General features: G+C 34.1%; 2 protein-coding genes and 1 long non-coding RNA gene across 19 annotated transcripts in view; 2 read left to right on the top strand and 1 right to left on the bottom strand.

Annotated features, from left to right (window-relative positions):
- The window catches only part of LOC126976256 (uncharacterized), a 162,259-nt gene extending 160,025 nt beyond the window's left edge, over positions 1–2,234 (top strand). For all 12 annotated transcript variants that reach the window (XM_050824494.1, XM_050824493.1, XM_050824495.1 and 9 more), the window contains one exon: positions 15–2,234. In XM_050824494.1, coding sequence (XP_050680451.1) covers positions 15–311 — 297 coding nt within the window. In that variant the 3' untranslated portion in view covers positions 312–2,234. The remainder of the gene's footprint in view (positions 1–14) is intronic.
- On the bottom strand, positions 2,229–18,448 carry LOC126976278 (queuosine salvage protein). 5 transcript variants are annotated; one of them, XM_050824549.1, is made up of 4 exons: positions 18,438–18,448; positions 12,169–12,397; positions 11,152–11,611; positions 2,229–10,391 (listed from the first exon to the last, which is right to left on the bottom strand). In XM_050824549.1, the coding sequence occupies exons 2-4, from the start codon at positions 12,391–12,393 to the stop codon at positions 10,162–10,164; spliced, it is 915 nt and encodes a 304-aa protein (XP_050680506.1). In that variant the 5' UTR covers positions 12,394–12,397; positions 18,438–18,448; the 3' UTR covers positions 2,229–10,161. The 5 variants fall into 5 exon arrangements, with proteins under 5 accessions (XP_050680506.1, XP_050680502.1, XP_050680507.1 ...); XM_050824545.1 differs by lacking the exon at positions 18,438–18,448 and adding an exon at positions 12,541–12,777 and having other exon boundaries at positions 12,169–12,384; XM_050824550.1 differs by lacking the exon at positions 18,438–18,448 and adding an exon at positions 12,612–12,730 and having other exon boundaries at positions 12,169–12,384.
- Positions 15,399–20,401, top strand: LOC126976288 (uncharacterized). Of its 2 annotated transcripts, XR_007731877.1 has the most exons (5): positions 15,399–15,585; positions 15,718–15,894; positions 16,009–16,851; positions 19,544–19,727; positions 19,961–20,401. It is a non-coding gene; the product is annotated as an uncharacterized LOC126976288 (long non-coding RNA). The 2 variants fall into 2 exon arrangements; XR_007731876.1 differs by lacking the exon at positions 15,718–15,894 and having other exon boundaries at positions 19,961–20,400.
- The last annotated feature ends 3,250 nt before the right edge of the window (positions 20,402–23,651 follow it).

Genomic DNA, 23,651 nt, shown 5'->3' with positions numbered 1-23,651 from the left:
ATTTACCATTACAGCCACCGCATCAGCTATGGAGGCGACGAAGCAAAGAAAACCTCCTTGACAAATCGACCACCAAACAATCTTATATGCACAGCCTCACAGCCAGAAGTATCTCAAAAGAGTTTCGCGAGGAGCTCAAAATGTCCATGCCAACCAGTATCAAAGTCCCCGGTGGAGCTAAGGAATTACCAGAAGGAATAGACGAGATTGTGAAGGAGTCTAGTAGACCTAGCAGCCCTGTTCCAGAACCAGGGACAATTAAGACTAAATTAGCCTTTTTTGAAAGTTTAAAATCTCGATTTAGCAAATAGGCAGCTTATTGGAGAACAAATTCAAATTACTGGAATCTACCTACTGAATTCAAAACTCCTTTCAACCCTATTTTATTTCTAACATCAATTAGTAATTAAAACTACAGTTAATACCAAAGAAATGCAAAATATAAGAGTCCTTCGTTATTCATGAACCTACATTTTAAATGCCTAATTGATCGCTTTCCTATGTTTATAAACGAAGTAAAGATTTGTCGTGTCATTTAAAACTACTAGTACCTACTTATAGATACAAATCTTGGTAGGTACTTAACGATTTAAACCTTATTTAAACATAATATAACTACATCTTGTTTATTAATAATAAACCTGTTACGTAGTTAGGTAAGTACAGCTAATGAGTTTAAAAATCGACAATCTGAGATTGATAAAAAAAGGAGTGAAGTTTCACAAAGTCGAGCACAGTCTTATTTTATAGCTGTAAAGTACTGTAATAAATATTAGATATGTAATAATAAGAGTTATAGACAAAGTTGATAATTTTCTTTAATTTTCGTCATTATTCAATTTTACTTATACGTATAGGTCTAGGATAATGAATTTGAAATCAAATCAAATCGTTAAAGGTGCTTTCATAATGTCACAATTATAGTTTAATATTAAGTATAAAATGTAAATAATGTAGTATAGTGCCATTTTATAATCATTATTTATTAGCCAAAGTTGTTTATTAAACATTATTACAAATAATTATATATGGTTGTGTATCTGTTATGGTTAATATTTGTTTTCGACATATTTAGCCTTAAATTCGTTTGAAATAATCTAACATGTACCTACCTAGATAGTTCGTAGGTTCTATAGCTGTAAACACGAACGGAGAAACACATGTGTAATAAATAGAAAAACATATATGCTTTGCCGTTAAATACGTTTATCGGTGTCTCAACATCTAGTCGCTAAAATATGCAAGGGCTGTTACTTATATACATGCTGTAAAATGGAGTGTTACTCCATTTTACAGCATGCCGTTTAGAGCACATTACCACCTGTGCATAATAAAAAGTAAATCCATGATAAATTTCATTAAATAGCGAAGTCGTGTTGTGGCACAAGAACACCGAACGCGTGCAATTAATTTATTGTAAGTGACGCCTACGAGTAGTCTGTAGTCTTAATATTTTACATACTACAACCTTAGATAATTTATACGTTTAGATAGAGCCTGTTGCTGCTAGACAACCGATGAAAACAAGCCAGGTTTATTATTTATTACATTAGTGTGCGATTTGTATGTAACTTTTTGTTAGTGTACGTGCATTGCTCAAAATAGAGGTTAACTGTCAACCTCAATTTTTTTCGACGATTCAACAGCTGTCACAATCTATCTAGACGTATTAATGATCTAAGACCACGGCTTAACTAAGACGAAAAGACTTTAATCATTTTGACATATGATTTCAGCTATTATTATGTACTTACCTTATTTGTGACTTAATAATACCCAGGCTGGTCATCTCTTATCATTGTATAAACATAATTTAATATTTTAATTGTTTTTATGAATTTAAGAGAAATATCAAAAGTAAAATGTTCACGTGTGTGACGAACAAGTGGCATCATCAATTTTAACAAAACAACTTTAAAGCCTTTAAATTTTAATATGATTTTTGTATGATTGGATGATCATACTTATATCAAATATACTTAAAAAAGGTGTCTAATTTTATTAAAAGGTTAAGCGGTAAAGGGGAATTCCTTTAATGAAGAAAGAAGAGATATATTATTAAAATTCACTCCGTCTTATTAGATTGATGATTACCGTATTTCTCTCCCAATTATTTGATAATTAAGGATATGATTAGTCAGTGCAATAAAATTGTAATAGAAATATGTGATATGGAAATTATATAGGTAAGGTGAAGTTAACTGATAATGGGAAAATAAAATATTCAATTATAATGATTTTGTTTTAATTATTAATTTATTGACAATAATTATAAAAATATATTTATTAACATTTCACATATTATATTGATTTTTAACCGACTTCAAAAAGGAGGCTTATTGCACTAAAAATAAATAAAGTATCAATTTGTATATAACAGTACTAGTAATGATATGGTAGCACAATAAGGCGACCTTCTTCTATCGCTACTCAGCGATCTCTTTCAAAGTTCTAGGTAACCTTAAAGTGATTTTATTTACATATAACTTGACATAAGGCAATAAATTAACAAAACATAGGATAGGAGAAGAAAAAAAAGGATTTAACAGCTACTAAAATATCAATATATATATTTACATATTTACACTTATATATTATACCTAGTTAAAATTTAACATAGTTTGGCCCAGTAGTTTTCGTTTTAAATATTTTTTTTTGTTTACTTGGACGATGTAAAGGCGTAGTCCCAGACTCATGGAAGTCAGCCATGGAACCATTCGATCCAAAAAAAAGGAGACAGTTCGGATCCGGCAAACTACAGGCCTATTGCTATTACCTCCCTGCTCTCCAAAATCATGGAGAGCATAATTAACCGCCAGCTCTTGGTATACCTTGAGTACCGGCAGTACGGCTTTCGCCATGGTCGGTCGCTTGGCGATCTTCTGGTATACCTAACACATAGATGGGCGGCGGCTATTGAAAGCAAGGGGGAAGGCCTGGCAGTTGGCTTGGATATAGCGAAGGCCTTTGATCGTGTATGGCACAAGGCGCTCCTCTCAAAACTTTCATCATTAGGGCTTCCCGAGAGCTTATGCAAGTGGACCTCCAGCTTCCTCACTGGGCGCAGCATACAGGTCGTTGTCGACGGTTATTGCTCGAATCCCAAGCCCGTGAACGCTGGAGTGGCCCCAAGGCTGTATGCTATCTCCCACGCTGTTTCTTCTGCATATCAATGATATGTTGGACACCTCCAACATACATTGCTATGCAGACGACAGCACTGGTGATGCCGTATACACGGGCCATGCAGGTCTTTCTCGGGAAATCGTCGAACAGTGCCGGGAGAAACTTGTATCTACTTTCGAGTCCTCTCTCGAGAAGGTCGCGAAATGGGGTAAATTGAACCTTGTACAATTTAACCCCCGAAGACTCAAGTTTGCGATATCACCGCTCTTCGACAACACTTCCCTTAAAGCCTCGCCTAGTATCGGAATACTGGGTCTCGAAATCTTGAGCGATTGCCAATTCCGTGGCCATCAGGAGGGCAAAGTCAAATTGGCTTCGAAGAAGCTGGGCGTCATAAGAGCACGGCAATACTTCAAGCCGGCCCACATTCTAGCGCTGTACAAAGCGCAGGTCCGGCCACACATGGAGTATTGCTGTCATCTCTGGTCTGGCGCACCCCAGTATCAGCTCGATCCATTTGACCACGTGCAACGCAGAGCAGCTCGAATTGTCGGGCACTCAGTGCTCTGTGAACGGCTGGATCACGTGGCGTTGTGTAGAGACGTCGCTTCAGTGTGTGCCTTCTACCGCATTTATCACGGGGAGTGTTCCGAAGAGCTGTTTAATCTGATTCCTGCCGCCGAATTCTACCTTCGCACGACACGCCTTATGTTAGGATATCATCCCCACCAACTGGATGTGTGGCGGTCTTCCACAGTGCGGTTTTCAAGGAGCTTTCTTCCTCGTACTACAAAGCTATGGAATGAGCATCCTTGTGCGGTGTTTCCGGGACGATACGGCATGGGTACCTTCAAAAAGAGCGCGTACACCTTTCTTAAAGGCCGGCAACGCTCTTGTGATTCCTCTGGTGTTACAAGAGAATGTGGGCGGCGGTGATCACTTAACACCAGTACGCTCGTTTGTCCTCCTATTCCATAAACAAAATGCCATTTTAATCCTTGTAAGGCTTTTTTAAGTTTTTATTTAGGTTGATTAAGTATAGATATTATGACTGACCCGACAGACATATATATGTACGTACGTAATACGTAACATATATATGTTCCGCAGCAGCAGCATAGCAAACTATCAAACCATGCGTCAATATATTCCCTCATAGAAAATATAAATATATATCAATAATATATACAAAACATATACCCATTGGAAATAAAAATAATTATGGGTCAAATCGACACAAAAACTATCCTATCTCTCCAGTTGGACTAAACTGCACTTCATGAAGTAATGCCTATTAAAATCATCACTCTGTTTAGGAGTTCACTGGAAACAAGCATCAGGACACTGGATTTATATGATTTATTTATTTTATTATTTAGAATAACCGGTTTCCCAATGGGGTCTTAGGCTACCTGTCATTAAAACGGAGCGAGCATACGAAGTAGAGAAACTGAGAAATATTAACCAATACGATTAAATAGAGTCTCGAAACGAAGAAATAGAAAAGAAATTTAAAATATACTCAAGTAAAAAAGAAAATTTTTTAACAAAAAAAAAACAACCGACTTCGAAAACACTATTTCAAAACAATAGATATAATATGCACTACAAAGTATAAAAATAATTGCATATTTTTTTACAATCTAATTCTAGTTACGATTATTGTAATTTTTGGAATCGGTGTCCTTTCCTTCCAAGGTCTATCACCGCCCTTCAAATGTCGTATCTTGGAGCTTGTGAACGGTAACATCCCACCTTAATATTAGTTGCAGCATTAATCTGTCGACATCACCGTAACCGTATAGTCATAAAAATTAGTCATTACCACTTCTGGCAGTTCTCCTGTTTCTAGTGGATCACGGCGAAGGGCTGGCCACTTGATTTTTTTTATTACACCCATTGGTCCGTTGACTAATCCAGCAGAGACCACTATTTTTCTCCTTGGCATCACCCTCGAGCCTCTGGCTACTTTAATGCTATGTAACAATCCACCATAGTTGGTAACATCTACAGGGTAACATTATACGGAGACCACTTTCCAGACGTTGCGTTTTCTCGGGACTCGTCTATAGCATTAACTGTATATATTTGGCACTCCCTCGCTAACAGTAAATGATTTAATAGATCTACAAACTCGCCGTCTGAACTTTGGCGCATGTTCATGGTTAGTTCACAAAATTAAAACTGACTCCATAAATGTACCTCAGCATTCAACCATCGCGGCTCAAATGAATATGTCAGAAACTTGGTATGAGACCGATATTACATCGATGACTACCCATTGAATAAAGTGCCATTTGCGTCTTTCCTTCTCCGAAATTTCGCCATTCTCCTATAAGTTACTGTACGACTCTTTTTCAATAGTTAACGAGAAGACTTGTTGAAAGTACGACCATCTATTTGTCTTGCAGTTACCCCTGTTCTCTAACAGGGGACTTTTGTCGAAGTAACGTCTCTACGTTACTTCGACAAAAGCAGGTTTAAGTAATAAATCTATAGGAGGAGAATAGCAACGACGAACATGTTCGACTATTAATTTTAATAAAAAGGATTTGCCACTTCCAGGTCCTCCTGTTATAAATAAAAGTAAGGGTTGGTAATTCTCAACATTTTCTAAGTGATTTTTTTTAAAACAGGTACTCGTTTCATTAAATTCGTTTGTTCAATATTTAGCTTACCATTACCATCCAAAATTTTCATCTGGCATTAAAACATGATTATTTAAGTCTCCTTAGTCATCATCATCATCACTGTGTAAGTCAAATTGAATATTGGCATAAATTTACCCTATTGTTGCTATTTCAGTGGAAGAATTAACCGCATTGAATGCTTCGGCATGAGCAAGAGCCTGCTCTATAACTATCTGAGCATGGGCACATTGTTCCGCAGATTGGTTTGGATTAAGAGAACTTAAGTCCGCATAGCGTCGTAAAAACAGGCTTCTGGAGTTTCATCCGCTCTTAATAACTCGTTTCGTTCCGAAATGGTACCTATATGTAAAACTATGATATACTATATACTATGATATTATAATAAATCCGTTCAGATCGCTCTTCAGAGGTTTTTTTTCTAATGCGCATATTAGTGTTATCCCGTAACTTGCCACTTCAGGCTCTTGTTCCCGCAGCTATCACCATTGTCATCGTCCAGGTACAGCCAGAAACATTCTCATACTGTAAAGGAAACTCTGCTAAACTTAATTCTTCGACACAGTCGGTCCTGAGTTATGAACATCTTCGATAAGAGATACTTAACGAAGATTTGACAGTGATGACGTATCATCACTGTCAAATCGTAATAAATGGTATCGCTGGTTTGGAATGCTATTAGCTATTTACGAATACGGTTTTGCTCAAGAGCAAATCTTTAACGGAAAATGAAAAAGGCAATTTGCAGCAACAACTGTTTCCACACGTTATGTGCATGCCTTTTAGCTTTCTGAGCTGCTTCTCGAACCATATCGTCACAGTCATTAGCCATACATTTGCTGGCATATCTGGCACATTACTGTCAAATTACCACAAGGCTGCAGGTCCATATAAGCCTGCCATAATTCAAGCAATAGTGAATTGTACTTATAAATCATTAATTCCCATTCATTTTGTTTCAAAACACAAAATCGCCCTTGGTTTACTAGTGTCTCATCCGGCCCTAAGCACTTAGCTTATCAGTACTTAGAGGGAACCAAAATCGACAAGAACGATTACTGCGATCCTTAGAGCACGTTGCTAAAAGGCGATGACTCTCTAATCTTGTAACTAAGTCACATAGTTCGTCTTTCACAGAACAGGACACAACTTTGTTAAAAATTCTAAAGCTTTCAGTGAAAATCTGGGACAACATCGGTCGAACAACGGTCGTCAACAACAACGTTGTTATGGTAACAGCATGTGCAAATTGGGACTTCCCTAGCTTTTAAATTCCATCCTATAAGAGTCGTCAACTACAGGTCCGCCAAAACATTCACATTTTTTTTATAAGTGCAATAAATGTTTATACGCGATGCGTAATTTGTCGTTCAATCATTACTTAGTCAAAGCTCCAATATCAAATTCTTTTCGACCATCAACTATAAGTAATCCTTCTTTATCTTTCGAAACGTTGCTATTAATTGATAAATCATGTTCATATTTATACAGGGACCCTAGTACTCTTGTCCCAGATATGATATCTCAAGGACAAGGTTCTGTCGCAGCTCAATAATCAGAATTTATTTCACTAGGATCTGGTACAGGCCTTGCTGTCAAACATTGTCGATAAAATTTATCCCCGACTGTTATTATGATATCCAAATCACCAACAGTCCATGTAATTGGATCAGAATTATAACAAGCGACGCAAGCTACGGCTGCTATAGCAGTAGGTACACTACCTGCTAGAAGATCCTAATCTGTCACTACCTTCATTGAATTATCAGCACAATACAGACGCATTATTATTAGGGCTTATAAATTTACTATTTACCTGCTGGTTAAAACCATCGATATGATTCACATTTGCATTAAAGCCGTTATTTATTTTATCCTGATTATTTTCCGACGCTTCTATAATTTGTGAAATATCGCAGTTTACTTAATGTATTTGCGAAACTCGGTCTTAAATCACGATATAAATGGTTTTATTTTAGCAACCAATTTGGTGCGGATTAAATAATTTTGATTTTGAAACTGATTTGGTAAATTTTCAGTTCAGTGTTTAAACTACGAACACAAAACCTCCCCAGTTAAACGCAACGGTAACTTCTCAGAGACTTCGACAACGTCTTGAGCAAATAAAATTACTGGTCCACGACACCAACTCTGGCTAAAGCGATTTTGTAGCAAAAATATTTTTATAAATGGAACTACTCTTGACAAAAGCCTTTGCTCGATGTCTATCAAGTCGTCCAGTTAAGGAGGCAAATAATATAACTTCCATATTGTTTGAGAAGGAACTTTTTTTATGCTAGTTGAGCAACGTGAACATACGATAATAACAAGGCTACTAACTCTTGCGGAAGGAAATCGAAACGTGTAGGCACTAATGACATTTGTTGTTTTTGATACAATACTTTCTAACAAACTGTACAGGGTGATTTAGCGTACTGATTTGTAGTGGTCAGAAAATCATTGAACATAGTCTTTGTGACGTTTGTCGCGCTGACGCCAGCCAGTTTTCACGTTCTCAGGAAGACAGACTGTTGGCTAATCGATCCTAAATAAGGCCGAGTCTATGAGCCCTCCCCTCAGCAGAATCGTTGGCTAGATGGTAATAAATAAGGCGTAACCTATGCGCTTGCTGTTCAGACGTTCTTGAATCTAGACTCATACCTACTGTTCAAGTGTTTCTTGGCGTGAACGAAATTTTTCATAGGTAACAAACGTTCTCTACGATATTTCACTGTCTCACAAGAACGTGAGTTCCTCCTACGTTCTGGAGAATAGGTAGGAGAATATGTTACACATATACAAATATTAGTATTTTATTAATATAAAGGTATATTGACATGTAAGTTATTTTGTACTTTTTGTAATAAGATTTGCATGATCAGAGCTCTAGGTCTACCTAATATTATGCTCGATAGTCTAATTAATAATTATTAGGGTTTATTATTGTATTATATATCATACTTAAACATACATAAACAGATATCAACATTCATGACTCAGAAATAAACATCCTCAAGATATCACACCAACCGGAATTTGAACTAGGGACTGACTAGCCTAGTGCCAGCATTTACCGAGGTCCACAGCAAATGTTGACTCACCAAATTGTTCTCAGGCTCAGGATGCCTTGTGTGGAGGCGAAACACCTGTTGAATTGATTGAAGACAAATCTTTGGGAATTTACACTTAAGAAAACTCACAAGAATTGGATAAAAATGGATTTCCGCAAAACAACGCCTAATTCAACTCGCAGACCGAGTACTTAATTTTTGTAAATGACATGTGCAATATTTTCGAGGGAATATCTGTATACCAGCTGACGATACTTGTTTATTAGCTGCTCATAAAAATTCAGATAAATTACAACATAATGCAACGTAACTTCGATTCATTAAGTAAATGGGCCCATGATGTTGGACTTATTATAAATGCATCAAAAACTAAAATGCTGCACATACATAGTTCACATAACAAGTCAACATTCCGTCCAATCATTGTTGCTCATGACCACAACTGTCTCCATCATGCGCGTACACATAGCCAGTATGAGCCATTAGAGATAGCAGATAAGCATACACATTAGAAAGAAATATAAAAATAACGAAATGGGTTTGTTTAAATTTTGCAGAATTGTAAATGTCTACTATGAGATAAAAATTATGAGTTATAATGGAAGAAATCTCAAACATTAAGGTTTTAATAAGACGGTCACGGCAACCACACCTCCGTAGTCTGTCCTATCTAAACACATACATATTACCTAAATAAAACAATGCATATAGTAGGCGGAAATGGCAGTATTTATGGCCAGACACACTAAATGGTTTGCCTTTGTTTAAGTGTGATCTCATCCCCACGGATAAACCTTATGTGGTTTCTTGTGGGTGACTTTATATTATGTATTTTCTCTGTTATACTTTTAATTGTGAATAATAAAGGGAAAAAAAAATTCAGAAGGTTGGTTGTTTCAGACCACTGGGCTTTAAGGAACATAGTTCATGAGCAGTCAAGCATAAAATGAGACTATTTTAATAACTAACTTACGACTTATTATACTGAATTATTGTTCTTTGTTTTGGATTTACAACTATAGAGATAGGTGGTTGGAGTAGGTTTAATTATAAACTACCTCCTTAACACGACATTGTACACTTTTCATTTCATATCACACTCTCTCGGAAACTTAACGCAGAACTAGATACATTATGTAGTGTTAGGTTTCCAATATATAAAAATATGTATTTTTTGATGGATTATTTACAAGGCAGTCAGCATATAATTAGTAAATGCAACTATTATACCTGGCTCACGTTAAAACCTCAGTTATTGTTTCGTCAAAGAAATAGTAATTTAAATTTACTTGCTTTTTTAGTACCTACTGGTATTATCAATAAAATATGCCTAATGTCTTGTGATAAGGAATATTTTCCATCTCTTGTGCATGTTTCCGCCTGTAGCACCAAAGGTAATAATCAATCATACTAGAGTTAGGAACTTCCACACTTTTCCCTTCTTCTCTTATTTTCTCTTCTAATCTCTTTTTCAATAATTCCACAGCATGAATAGAACAACCTCTAATCTCTACTTCTTCATCTGATCCACAGGGTAGTAACTCATCTGTAAGTTAAAAATTAATACATTAGAAATATTTTCAATTTTTCTGAATAAGTATATTTCTTCTTGGAAGGCTTTTTTTTATGAAAATAAGCGACAAGACGAACAGGACCTTCATCTGATAGTAATTGGTATGCCCTGCCCATTATAATGCAGTGCCACTCAGGATTCTTGATAAACCCCAAAAATTCTGAGTGGCACTACAACTGCACTCATCACCTTGAGACATAAGATGATAAGTCTCATTTGCCCAGTAATTTCGCTAAGGCGCCCTTCACACCGAAACATAGTAATGTTTACACATTACTGCTTCACGGCAGTAGTAGGCGCCATTGTGGTTCCCATATTCTAGCCAGCATCTTGTGCAGAGGAGCCTCCCACTGGTAAACTAGTAGTACTAGTGTATAGCGAACTGGTCCCATTTATTGAGAATCTAGATCACTACAACATGTTTTAATAAAAATCTGTAGCACATGTGTAGTTAATAGTTATTAACATTAAATATAATAGAATTATATTTTATAATATCATGTGTAGTTGGCAACTGAAATTAGAAAGATACAGAGAAGAGATCTTTGCTATGTTATACAATTCAACACATTTGTGTTTTTACATACAATACAACTGTGCTGTTAAACACACTGGTCATGTTTAAAAGTGTTTCAACTTTTATAGAGCGATTGATCCTGAAATTGAACGAATGTGTTTACCAGTATACATTATAATAAATTATGTAGATAAAATAATAAGAATGGTTACTAACTATTTTTTAATTTTTCCATTAGTTCATGGCTATAACTCAGCACACCATAATTAACCAATACTTGTGGTACTCTGTAGTCAGCAAACATTGTCAACTTGTCAATGTCATGAAATTCTCCCCATTTTTGCCCACCAAAGCAATTCCACAGATCAGCCACAAGTATCTGTGCTCGTTTATACAAAGATACCGGCTGTTTCTTATAAACAGCCTCATCTCTAAAACATGGAAAGTTACTGACTATAATCTGGAGTAATTTAACAGCCGACTTATTTGCTTGCAAAATACAGGTTTCAAATGTAGAATTATATTTATCTATCAATATAGCTCCGACTTCATGCAGTACTGTCAGTCTTTCATTAAACAAGGGTATCCGAGCATCAGTATCTCCTTTCATTATTATGGAAAGATCCTCTGATGTTATTTTAGAGTAATAATCTGGATTTGTGATATCATAGCCATCCTGAAAATTTTTACTCTCTATAATTATTATGAAAAAAGAACTCATTTTACTCATATTTACAGAATTTACAAGAATTTAGTTCAGTGATCTAAATATTGTGATTATTTAAATCATAGTTTCTCAACCTTATTTTGCTCACCTACTTTGAGAATTTTTTTTTTTTCTAGAGTATTTTCGTGTATTTTTTTGCCTTTTTAGAGTATATTTTTTAATCTACCCACGCCCCACCTCAATGCCCCCTAATTTTCTCTGGGTCTACTACTGCCCAGCTGAAAGTCTCAAAAGCCCACAAGGGGTGTTATCGCCCATGTTGAGAACCTATGATTTAAATCATTGTGTGGAGACAAAGATTATCCCTTCATACCTTAATAATAATTAAAAATAACCATCTTATTTATAATAACAACAACCCTTCATTACACCTATGTTAGCTACCGAACTATCTTGTCACTTTACGACAAAGATACTTATTACTTGACTGAATGTGACAAAATAGTTGTAATAATTGGATGGACTTATTATAATTTTGATGCTATATTACTTTATAGGTGAATAACCTTCAGTGCTCTGTATAAGGCAGCTTCTAAAGCACAGTATCCCGTGTTTCCATTCACCCTCCACTCTAGATCCTTATTCTGCGACCAAAAGCAGAAATTAAGTGTATCTGTCACAAATATCCAATCAGCTGCTTTAGGGTGATCCCTTGATGGCTGAATGTCTTCAGTACCAGTGGAGGATATGATCAGTTTATTTTCTTCTGTGTTTTTTAACATCTGTAACATAAATCTTAACCAAAAAAATAACCAGAGTTAGGAATAATATATATTTATAATATAATATATAATGATGGATTCTAATTTGATCTTTCAATCAATTAAGTTTTCATAACTTTAAAAATACAGATTAAAGAAATTATGAATATATTTTACCTCGACACTTAACTTCTCAATACCTTCTGAATTTAATTGAACATGATGAGAATGTTCAGCAATAAACCTACCAGATTCTGAGGGTGAAAGAATGTTTCCTCTAATCATGTTAAAGTTTACAATAATACGAATAAAGAATGAGTATAGAAGAATGTGTCTGCTGACTGTTCTATAGAACTGAATATTATTTGTTTATCTTGTTATTACGAAATACCAATGCTTACAATAATTATCTGATGTTTTTTTTTTTTCTTCTTTTGGCAATAGCGTTTACTTTTTGCCAATGACGTAAATTAAAAGATTGGGAAACTAAGTTAAAAAAGGATACGGAACACGGGAAAGGATCAGATAAGTAGAAAGAGGATTGAAACGGATATTAAAAATTTCATAAATATACATATATACTTGCTACTTACACAACATTACAAATATTTAAACTTTGATATGATTCTGAAGAATGAAAGATGACAATATTTTATAAAATTTACATGGATACATAATTAGACAGGATATACAGGTAGGAAAAGGAACATTAAGAGATATTAGATCATTCAGGAATGAGGAGCGGTCGTATAGAGAACATGAAAAGAAAATGTGATCTAGATCACATTTATCGGATTCACATTCACACATGTCAGTAGATACAATGTCTAATCTATTAAGATGAACAGGAGTGCAAACATGACCCAAACGCATTCTTATGATAGAAGAACATACTAACTTATTGCATTTGGCACGGAAAAACCATGGTTTAAATGAAATAAGTGGCTGAAGGTTAAAATATTTCCTGCCTTTTGATTGACCAGTTTCAGTCCAAAGCCTATTCCAACAATCCTGAAAGTGAACTATAGGAAGAGCACCTAGATCCTGGCAAAAAACTTTATAAGGGAAAATGTCGCCTTCGACCACGGCTTCATTAGCTAGTTGGTCTGCTTTTATATTACCAGGAATGTCGCTATGGCTGGGGATCCATACAAACAACACAGAAAGACCAAAGTGATTGCATTTATTTAATAGATTTCTTAATTCTATGACAACAGAAGAAATGTTTTTTGATTTAAATGGGAACCTATTGAGAGACTGTAAGGCACTTTTTGAATCAGAGAAAATTATTGTTTTTGGAAGTTTAAATAGAATAATATATTCAATAGCCTTAAAAATACCATAACATTCCCCAGTAAACACCGATGTTTCCGGAGGTAGTTTAATTTTCTGTGATATTTTAAATTGAGCGTGATAGACACCTACACCAACGGGATCCGAGGAGGAATGTTTAGACGCGTCTGTGTAAATATGATGGTAATCAACCCAAACAGTATTTTTAAGAAGATTAAACGAAAAATTTATTAATTTCTGGAAGCAACATTAATGCTTCAAAGTTAGTACTGAAAAGAGGATAATTAATGGATCGATGAATGGGAGCTTTTATGTTGATAAATTTCTTAAAACTATTGATTAGACAAGGTGGTTTTTTATTTGACCAATATGCAGATGAATCTATATAATGAGAAAGTTTCTGAAGTTTGTTATAAAGAGAGTGGTTAAGAAACTGAAAAGATCGGAATATAAATTTGTCTGCTAAATATTGACGACGTAGATGTAGTGGAGGATCACCACATTCTACTTGAAGAGCATTGATAGGACTTGACCGCATAGCACCAGAAACTACTCGTAAAGCTTTGGACTGTATGAGATCTAGTTTTTTAAATGCCTTAACACTACCAGGCTCCAGCAAGAATGTACCATAATCTAATATACTTCTTATAAGAGCATTATATAACAATTTCATGCAAAAAGGGTGCGCACCCCACCAAACACCTGACAGACATCTTAAAATATTAAGAGTACGCTCACATTTAGCATTTAGGTAATCACAATGTGGGATACCAGTTACTTTCGAATCTAAGACAATTCCCAAAAACTTAACATTATCTTTAACTGGAATCTGATAACCCTCATAAAATATAGAAATAGGAGGAGGAGTTCTTGATCTCGTGAATAAAACTATTGTACTTTTTTCAGGTGATAGATCAAGGCCATTGAAGTCCAACGAAGTTTTTAAATTTATCAGCGGTTGTGTTATAGAAGAACTAGCTTTTTCAATAGAAATATCACGACAGTAAATTAATAGATCATCAGCATACTGAAGAACATTTACACAATTAAGTGATGATTTTAAATCGTGTGTATAAATATTATACAATATTGGGCTAAGTACTGATCCCTGGGGGAGGCCCTTTGAAACAAGTCGAGTAATTGACTTCCTGTCATCTAGTTTCAGGATTATGTATCTTTCGGAAAGCATGTTTATGATAAAATTTGTTAATAGCAGAGGTATATTAAGTTGTAAAAGCTTACTCTTTAAAATACTTATTACGACATTATCATAGGCACAATTTATATATAAGAACGCAGCTATTACTGATTTATTATTTGAAAATGATAATTGAATATCAGAAATGAATATACTTAAGCTATCAATAGTACTTTTCCCACGTCTGAAACCGAATTGGGATTCACATAATAGACCGTTATGCTCAACAAACCATTCTAAACGATTTTTTATAAGATGTTCTGTAATTTTCATCAAAACAGAAAAAGTGCGATTGGGCGATAGGCAGAATGGTCTGCAGAACACGTTTCAGTACGGGAATTATTTCTTGACGTTTCCACGTGGAGGGGATGTTACCAGATGTCACTATGGAATTTATAAGAGATAAATAATAAAATAAAGCATCATCATCTAAATGAGAGATAAAGGAATACGGAATACCGTCCAGTCCAGGAGCAGAATCCTTAACATGAGACAATACACCTTTTAGTTCGGTGAGAGAAAATATACTGTTTAAACCAAAACAAAACAGTTATCATTATTTATATTTATTACAGGGTAACCAATTATTAAGTCTTCAGGAACGAAAGGTGGAGCCAATTTATCTAAAAAGCTATTAACTAAATGAAAAGGGATTGATTTTGGAGATGAATCTTTGTATGCAGATCTAAACCTTCTTATATTTTGCCATACAAGAGATGGTTTGACATCAGGTGATATTGAATAGCAGAAATTTTTCCAACCATCAAATTTCTTTTTCTTTAGTAATTTTGAAGTTTCTGACATAATCTTTGTAAGAATTTCAAAATTCTCATCAGTGGAGCATTGACAGTATGTAATTTCAGCAAATTTTCTTCTCTTTACTGCCTCAGTACCTACATTCGTTATCCCACCAAGGAGGAGAAGGAATAAAACCCAAAGAGCTATTTTTACTTGGAAATATCTCATTGGCAACCTCAATAAAGATTCTTGCTAAAGAATCTGCACACTGAGATTCTGTACCTGGATTAATTTTTGGAAGTGTAATAATTTTGTTTTTTATTAGATCTTTATATAAATCCCAATTAACATCATTAAGCTTATATTTTAAACGAGGAGAATAAGTTTTATTTAATACTTTATTGTTATTATTGCAGGTTGGAAATGATAATAATAGTGGGAAGTGATCACTACCAAAAGTAGATCGTAATGGATCCCAGGACAAAGAAGAAGCAAGATTAGGTGTAGTGACTGTTAAATCTGGAGCACTTGGGCCCTCGTCAGGATGAGAACGTCGTGTAGGACGACCATCATTTAATATACACAAATTCACTGAATCAAATATATCTATTAATGTGTTACCATAACTATTAGAAGATAAGTAACCCCAGGATTCATGGCGACAGTTAAAATCACCAAGGATCATAAAAGGCTTCAGTAGAATGAAAATAATATCTTTGATTTCATTTAAGATTGCAGAAGAAGGATGAGGTATATAAATAGATACATAACAGATATTTTCAACTAAAGCAGCAATAATAGAAAAATCATTACTGTGAGAAGGAATAGAGAAGAGAGAAAAGGAAAGAGGGTGTTTCACAAGCATGGCTACTCCGCCATGCCCATCCACATGATCTTCTCTGAGACATGAATAACCTCGAATCTTAAATAAAGATCCTGGTTTCAACCATGTCTCTTGAAGAGCACAGATATAAGGTTTATATTTATTTAATAAATAAATAAGATCACTTTTTTTAGGAGTGATGCTTTGACAATTCCATTGAAGAACTTTGTCCATTATTTGGTTTATAAATTTGAGTAATTGCAGAAACTAATAAGGCAGCGATGGACGGTGAAAATTCATTCGATTGACTAAGAGATTTTATAAGAGAAATAATTAAATCAATTACTGAGGATTCCAAAGGATTTTCATTTACTTTGTTAATTAATGCACATCCATTAGAGGGTTGGGGAATATTAAAATCCCTTAAAATTTCTTGGTGAGCAGATTTGTCATATCCTTTGCTAAGTGTAGGTGGAGGCTTTGGTTTAACAAAAACAGTTTTTTTATATGAAGTATTGTTTATAGCTTTATGTGTTGAATGTTGATGCTGGGTTGGAAAAGTATTAGGAGTGATGTTAGGTGATGAGAGTAATGTATCTGCATATGAAATTTGAGAGACAGTTGGATGTATCTTTGAAGCTTCTGAATCGGAAATACAGTTTTTAGCCATTGATTCCTTTATAGCTCTTTGTCTTTCATATTCTAAACATTTTTTATCAGTTGCAATATGGGAACCTTTACATAAACAACAAGATATAAAATCATCTTGAACAGAGCAGTTATCACCACTATGTCCTTGACCACATCTAAAACATCTTGGTTTAGATCTGCATTGAGATTTCACATGACAAAACCGACAACAATTGTAGCATTGAATAGTAGGATATATATACAAGTCTACAGTAAGAGAAGTGTAGCACATATATACTCGTTTAGGCAAAAACTGTCCATCAAAAGTAAATACCACAGACTCAGTACATTTAAGATGGTTTTGTCCATCAATCATCATCTTTCGTTTTATTCTCCTAATTTTTATGATTGGGCCACAGCCAATAGGAACAGAAACATTATCTTTTATTTCCTCTTCAGACCACTCAGCTGGTACTCCTCTGACTATTCCTATTCTACTCACAGAAAATGATGGAATAAAAGCCTTATATTTTTCATTTTCTAAATTTTTGTTTTCAACAAAGTCATTTGCATCTTGGTACTTAGAAAAAGAAATAGATAACCTATTCCGGCCTATCCCTTTTAAACTTCCATTCACAATATTTTTAATAGAATTTCTTTTGAGAAAACGACCAAATGTAACTGGATGTAAAGTAACATTATCATCGGGAGATGAATACTGTTTCTGAATGTGTACAACAAAAGGAGCAGCATCTAATGAGTTATATAACAGCCTTGCAACAGAGGGCTTTGGCTGTTGTGGAGTGTCTGTGTTATTTCTTTGTATGTTCTCTACTACTATAGAAGAATTATTGCAGGAATCGACTTTGGAAAGAATTTGTTTATCACTAATGTCTACACATTTGCAATCACTTTCCTTAATATCCTTCTTATCACCACGGTGTTTTCGTCGTCTTTTATTACAGTGTCTGCATATTCTGGGTCGAGCTCATCCGGGGGGTCCATCATATCATAGAAAAGTGAAGAAAAGAAGACTTACCAATAGGATGAAATTTACACAAATTAACACTTTAATAAAAACTAACTACTAAAATATATACAAACTACAACTTATCTGATCAAAATATCTAAATATTTACATGAAATTTAAAAATAAAATGAAAAATTATCAAAATTACGTGCGACCGATCTTAAGTTTCCCGCCCTTTTCCTTTGAGGTACCTAGGCTACCAAGTCATATCTGATGTTGTTTATGACTCAAAGATGAAATTTTTTTTTTTGGTTCTGTTCGTCAATCTGGACAGGCAAAGGGGGTCAAAGATGAAAGATTAAATTTATAACTAAAAGTACTCTGTGAATACAATACAACAAAATATAAAGTATTCTGTAAACCTTTTATTTACTCGATTATGGCTTGAGTTCAACAGATACGATGCATAGTACATACATAACGCCTAGCGAAACTCTTAAGAAAAAAATTATACTCTTTGAGAAAAAAGCAATTCACTCGATTACCTATACGGAACGTGCAGTTATTGACATTGACAGATGACGGCTGTAATCTTGTAAAAAACGGAGATAGCCGGATTAGACTTGATGGAGTCGATTTCTTTTCATTATGTTTTTTTTATTATATTTTTTTTTATTAATGAAATGAAATGAAAATGAATTTATTTCGGAAGAAAAACTGACACAATCACACAAAAAAGTTAAACTGAACAAAATATATGCTTAATCTAATACTTAACTTACTTAACTTAATACAAAAGAAACAAAAGCAAAAGTTGATGTGGCAGTGGTCTTCCAAAACTGGAGTCCACTCAGTTATAGTTGTGTCCATACACTATGAGCACAACACTGATTTTCAGTGACCCCATTGTGTGAAGTTTGGAGCTGAACTGACATATTTTTAAAAGTAAAATATAATTAATTGTGGCACTAAAATAATTATTATGACAAAAAAAAATATGATTAACAAAAAAATGTTACTAAAAATAAATAATGACAATAACAAAAATAATAAAAAACGTATGTGTGTAAATATATAAGGAAGAAAAAAAAATAATAAATACGAGAAGCTATTTTATATAATACAATGAAATTTAAACAGTGTTCACCAAGGCAGGAGATGTAGGGAGGTATTGGTCATTAATAAGTATTTTTTGTATTTTTTTCTAAAATTCGAGACTGTATATTAATATGATTGAACTTTTTTCTATTACAGCTTTTACAAGTTAAACGTTATAATTATTCTAATACTTTTTAATCAAATCCTATTAATAGTAAAATCAATATTTTATGTTCATAAATACTTCCTAACCAAATACTTAGTTTACTTTAGATATTTGTTGGAACTTTTTTTATTAGTAGAATGTTATTAAACATATCATTTGAAATGTGGGTACCTCTGCCACACACTTCTCGGTAATATAGGCATATATGTTCAAATATTGTTTTAGATTTCTGTGTATAATTTACTAAATTTTTTAATATTTTAGATTCCCTTGTGACCCAACACGATGTGGACAATGGACATCAATCGTCAGCAAACAGAGGTGTGAAGATTTTCATAAGCCGAATAAGTCTAGCGTCGTTTGTTAAGACCACTTTTTGGACAAAGATATATATGTAACTGCAAAAGGCAGAAGACGTCTTCTGAAAACGGCTGTTCCTACTGTAGTGGTAAGTAACTTTTGGAAATAAGAAAAATTAAACTGTGAAAATAGTTTGGTATTTTTCATTAAATTTAATATTTTTTGTAATCATTATCATCATCGTGATAACTTTCAACCTCAGGATTGTAAGTTATCACGACGAAAAAGGACGGAACCTAGTAGTACCTTAGTACTTCATCATGAAACATTTCATTTGTTTGATTTGCTAATAGATATTAATAATTTTTATATTGCTTACAGATACAATTGCCGGATGGTAGCGTTAATACTGAAGAGTCTACGATTTCACTGTTTGACGCGGAAAATAACAAGAAATTCATATCTTCTACTGGTTCCCTAAGTATAGGCTCAATTTTAGACACACCTCGAAAATAGTAAAAAAAACACAACGAAAGCCTACGTGTGTTCCTTGGTTTTAAAACGTGCCTTGTATTTAAATATATTTTCTAGCATTGATACACATTCGCTTCAACAACCTGCTTTATTCAATCACAAAATTAGTCTTATAAAAGCTATTATAGAAAAGTTCGTAGACGTTCGTTTACATCGCAAAAAAAAACAACAGAAAACTTTAAATCGAATTCAAAGCGACAACTTTATAATAAACTAAATTTATTCCAAGGAAATTGATGTGTTACCTAGTGTTAAACAATAATAATTATGACCAAGACTTTTAAAAAATAATTATAGATTCAAGTTTTAAGTTTAATTGCAATATTTGAAAAATAAACAGTTTATCTAATAAATGCATGTTTCATTCATTTATACACATATCCAATCCAAAACATATATTTATTTATTTAACATAAACTCTTAGATGAAAGTTGTAAAAACTTCTAAGTATTTATGTATTGTGTTTAGAACACAATTTAATTAACTCTTACAACCTAATTATTTAATTGAATTAAAAAAATATATAAGAAATATACGTCTCCATTCCTACCGGCGAAGTTCGGTCATAAAATTTTATTGCTTTTTGTAGACTCCTTTGTGAAATCAACTTTAACTTTTGTGAATAAGGTTCAATCTGTAAAAAACTGTTTATAGTTTGACTATAAGTACCTATTATAGTATAGACGAGTGTTTGGCGACAGTTTTGAGTCTTACTTTTGTTCGCAACTGTGCATCTTGGGTTTTTTGTATATCAATGTTCGTGGCCAATCGCGATACTGTAATTACTACTATTAAATAAACTTATGTGTTATGCATAAGTGCATGTATGTTGTACTTGATAAATATGTTTTTTCAAATTCAAATTCAAATATTTTTATTCAAAATAGGATGTGAAATCACTTATTGAAAGTCAAAAAAACTACCACTCATTCCAAAGTGAATGCCTCAGGCCTGAGTAGAATGGGCGCAACAAATTCAGCGGGCGTTTTTTTTTCATCAAAAATATGTTTTACAATTAAAGTAACATTTACAAAGTAACATTGTACAATTAAACTTATTATTTAATAGCCTGAGGGCGGTCGCTCCATTCCCAATCTGTGGTATCATTAAGAAAGTCATTTATGTTATAGTAACCTTTACCACACAAACGTTTTTTTAACAATTCTTTTGAATAACGTAACACCTTTGTTTTGAACATTTTCTGGGATCTTGTTGTAAAAGCATATACATCGCCCCACAAAAGACTTACTAACTCGACTTAGCCAAGTAGTAGGCATCATCAGTTTATGTCTGTTCCTGGTGTTAACATTATGTTTATGACAGTTTCTGGCAAATTCACTTATGTGCCTATGAACATACATTACATTATCAAGAATATATTGAGAAGCAACAGTCAAGATGTTAATTTCTTTGAATTTTGCTCTCAATGATTCCCTAGGACCTAGGTTATAAATAGCGCGAATAGCCCTCTTCTGCAGCACAAATATTGTATTAATATCGGCAGCGTTGCCCCATAGCAATATACCATAGGACATAATACCATGGAAATAACTAAAGTAAACTAGTCGCGCCGTATCTATGTCAGTTAATTGTCTAATATTTTTAACCGCGTATGCTGCAGAACTAAGTCTGTTCGCCAATCCTTCAATATGGGGGCCCCATTGTAATTTGGAATCTAGAGTTATGCCAAGAAATATATCAGATTCCACCGGTTCTATCACCATTTCTCCACCATATCTCCATTTAACAAAACATTTGCATTTACATTTTTGACATTTGGTACGGTAAATTTAATGAATTTAGTTTTCTTGCTATTTAACAATAGGTTATTAGCGCTAAACCAGTACACGATGTCAGATAAAATATTGTTCACTTCGTCATACATAGCTTGGTTTCTTTTCACTTTGAAAATCAGTGAAGTGTCGTCCGCAAACAATACTACCTTATGTTTTTTCTCTATAAGTTTAGGAAGATCATTTATATAGATAAGGAAGAGGAACGGTCCAAGAATAGACCCTTGTGGTACCTCCATACTGAGAGGAGTCCCAGGAGATCTCCTGCCATTCGCGTCGACCCTCTGAATTCTATTGTTTAGATATGAAGTCAGAAGATCGAGCGCAGTTCCTTTTATGCCATAGTGGTATAGCTTCCTGTAGGAGCTGTATGTATTGGAAGACCACGATATTGTCAACATACCTATTTAATTTTTCCTTCAAAAAGAGACAACCTAGCACAAATAATAAGGAAGACAAAAGAAAAATATTACTACGGAGAATTCTCAAAATTCACAAATAACCCGAAAAAAATGTGGAAATTAATCAATACCCTTTCTAATAACAAAACTGTTAATAGTTGTGCTCCTCCAAACCTAACCTCTGAAAATGGCACTGTTACTACGGACCCAATAGAGGTATGCGAAATTTTTAACAATTTCTTTGCAAATATAGGGACAAATTTGGCCAACAAAATACCTAAACAGTTTCATAATAGTAACACATACACACTACCCATAGTTAACCACAACACCAAACATCATAATTTGTCTCAATTTACTCCGTGTACCATAAATGAGGTTTCCAAAATTATAGACAACTTAGACCCCAACACGAGTACAGGACTGGATGGTATAAGTACCAAAGCCATAAAATGTATCAAAAATCTTATAATAAATAAATTAACAAAATGTCTAAATCAACTTTTGGCTGAAGGTATCTTTCCGGACAGTCTTAAAGTTGCTAGAGTTACCCCACTGTACAAAGCAGACAATAAATCTAACCCTGGGAACTACCGAGCAGTTTCAGTTCTACCGACATTCTCAAAATTTTTTGAAAAAATCATATATAACAGATTAGAGAAATACTTAACTGAGATAAACTTTATATATGATAAACAGTACGGTTTCCGGCCAAAATCAAATACAGTTGGTGCCACCATTGATCTAGTAACCACAATAAAAACCAAAATAGATCAGAGGGAAGTGGCAATAGGAGTCTTTATTGATCTCAAAAAGGCTTTTGATACCGTCAGCCACACCCTGCTCCTAGAAAAACTGCAACACATCGGTATAATAGAAACCGCACACAAAATCCTAGAGTTATACTTAAAAAGTCGGTACCAGATTGTAAAAATTGGAGCTCATCAAAGCAATCCAAGCTGCTGACATGCGGGGTTCCTCAGGGATCCCTTCTAGCACCTTTATTATTCCTGGTGTACGTAAATAACATACATCAAGCAGGTTTGCAGGGTCATCTTACCCTTTATGCAGACGATACATGTCTATTTTACTTCGGCAAAAACTTAGAAGAACTAATGAGTAATGCACAAGATGATTTAAATATACTGCAAAAGTGGTTTCAATGTAACCTTTTAACTATCAATGCCTCCAAAACATCATATATGATATTTAGTGCTAAAAATAAAAAACTACCTAACATTCCTAATCTTACCATCAACGGAGAAGTATTGCAAAAGACTTTTGAAGAAAAATACCTTGGATTGACACTCAATAAACACTTAACATGGAAATCACACCTAATAA

This window comes from Leptidea sinapis, chromosome 40, assembly GCF_905404315.1.
Source record: "Leptidea sinapis chromosome 40, ilLepSina1.1, whole genome shotgun sequence".
Lineage (NCBI taxonomy): Eukaryota > Metazoa > Arthropoda > Insecta > Lepidoptera > Pieridae > Leptidea > Leptidea sinapis.
The sequence above is the reverse complement of the archived record's forward strand: the minus strand, read 5'-3'. Positions and strand labels throughout refer to the sequence as shown.

Excerpts from the sequence above, each read along its gene's own strand:
- LOC126976278 (XM_050824545.1), bottom strand. The coding sequence starts at position 12,648 with ATGATTAGAGGAAACATTCTTTCACCCTCAGAATCTGGTAGGTTTATT. Across the intron at positions 11,612-12,168 it reads CCTTATACAGAGCACTGAAG|GATGGCTATGATATCACAAA; the intron begins GTTATTCACCTA and ends AAAAATTTTCAG. Across the intron at positions 10,392-11,151 it reads AATGGAAAAATTAAAAAATA|ATGAGTTACTACCCTGTGGA; the intron begins GTTAGTAACCAT and ends TTTAACTTACAG.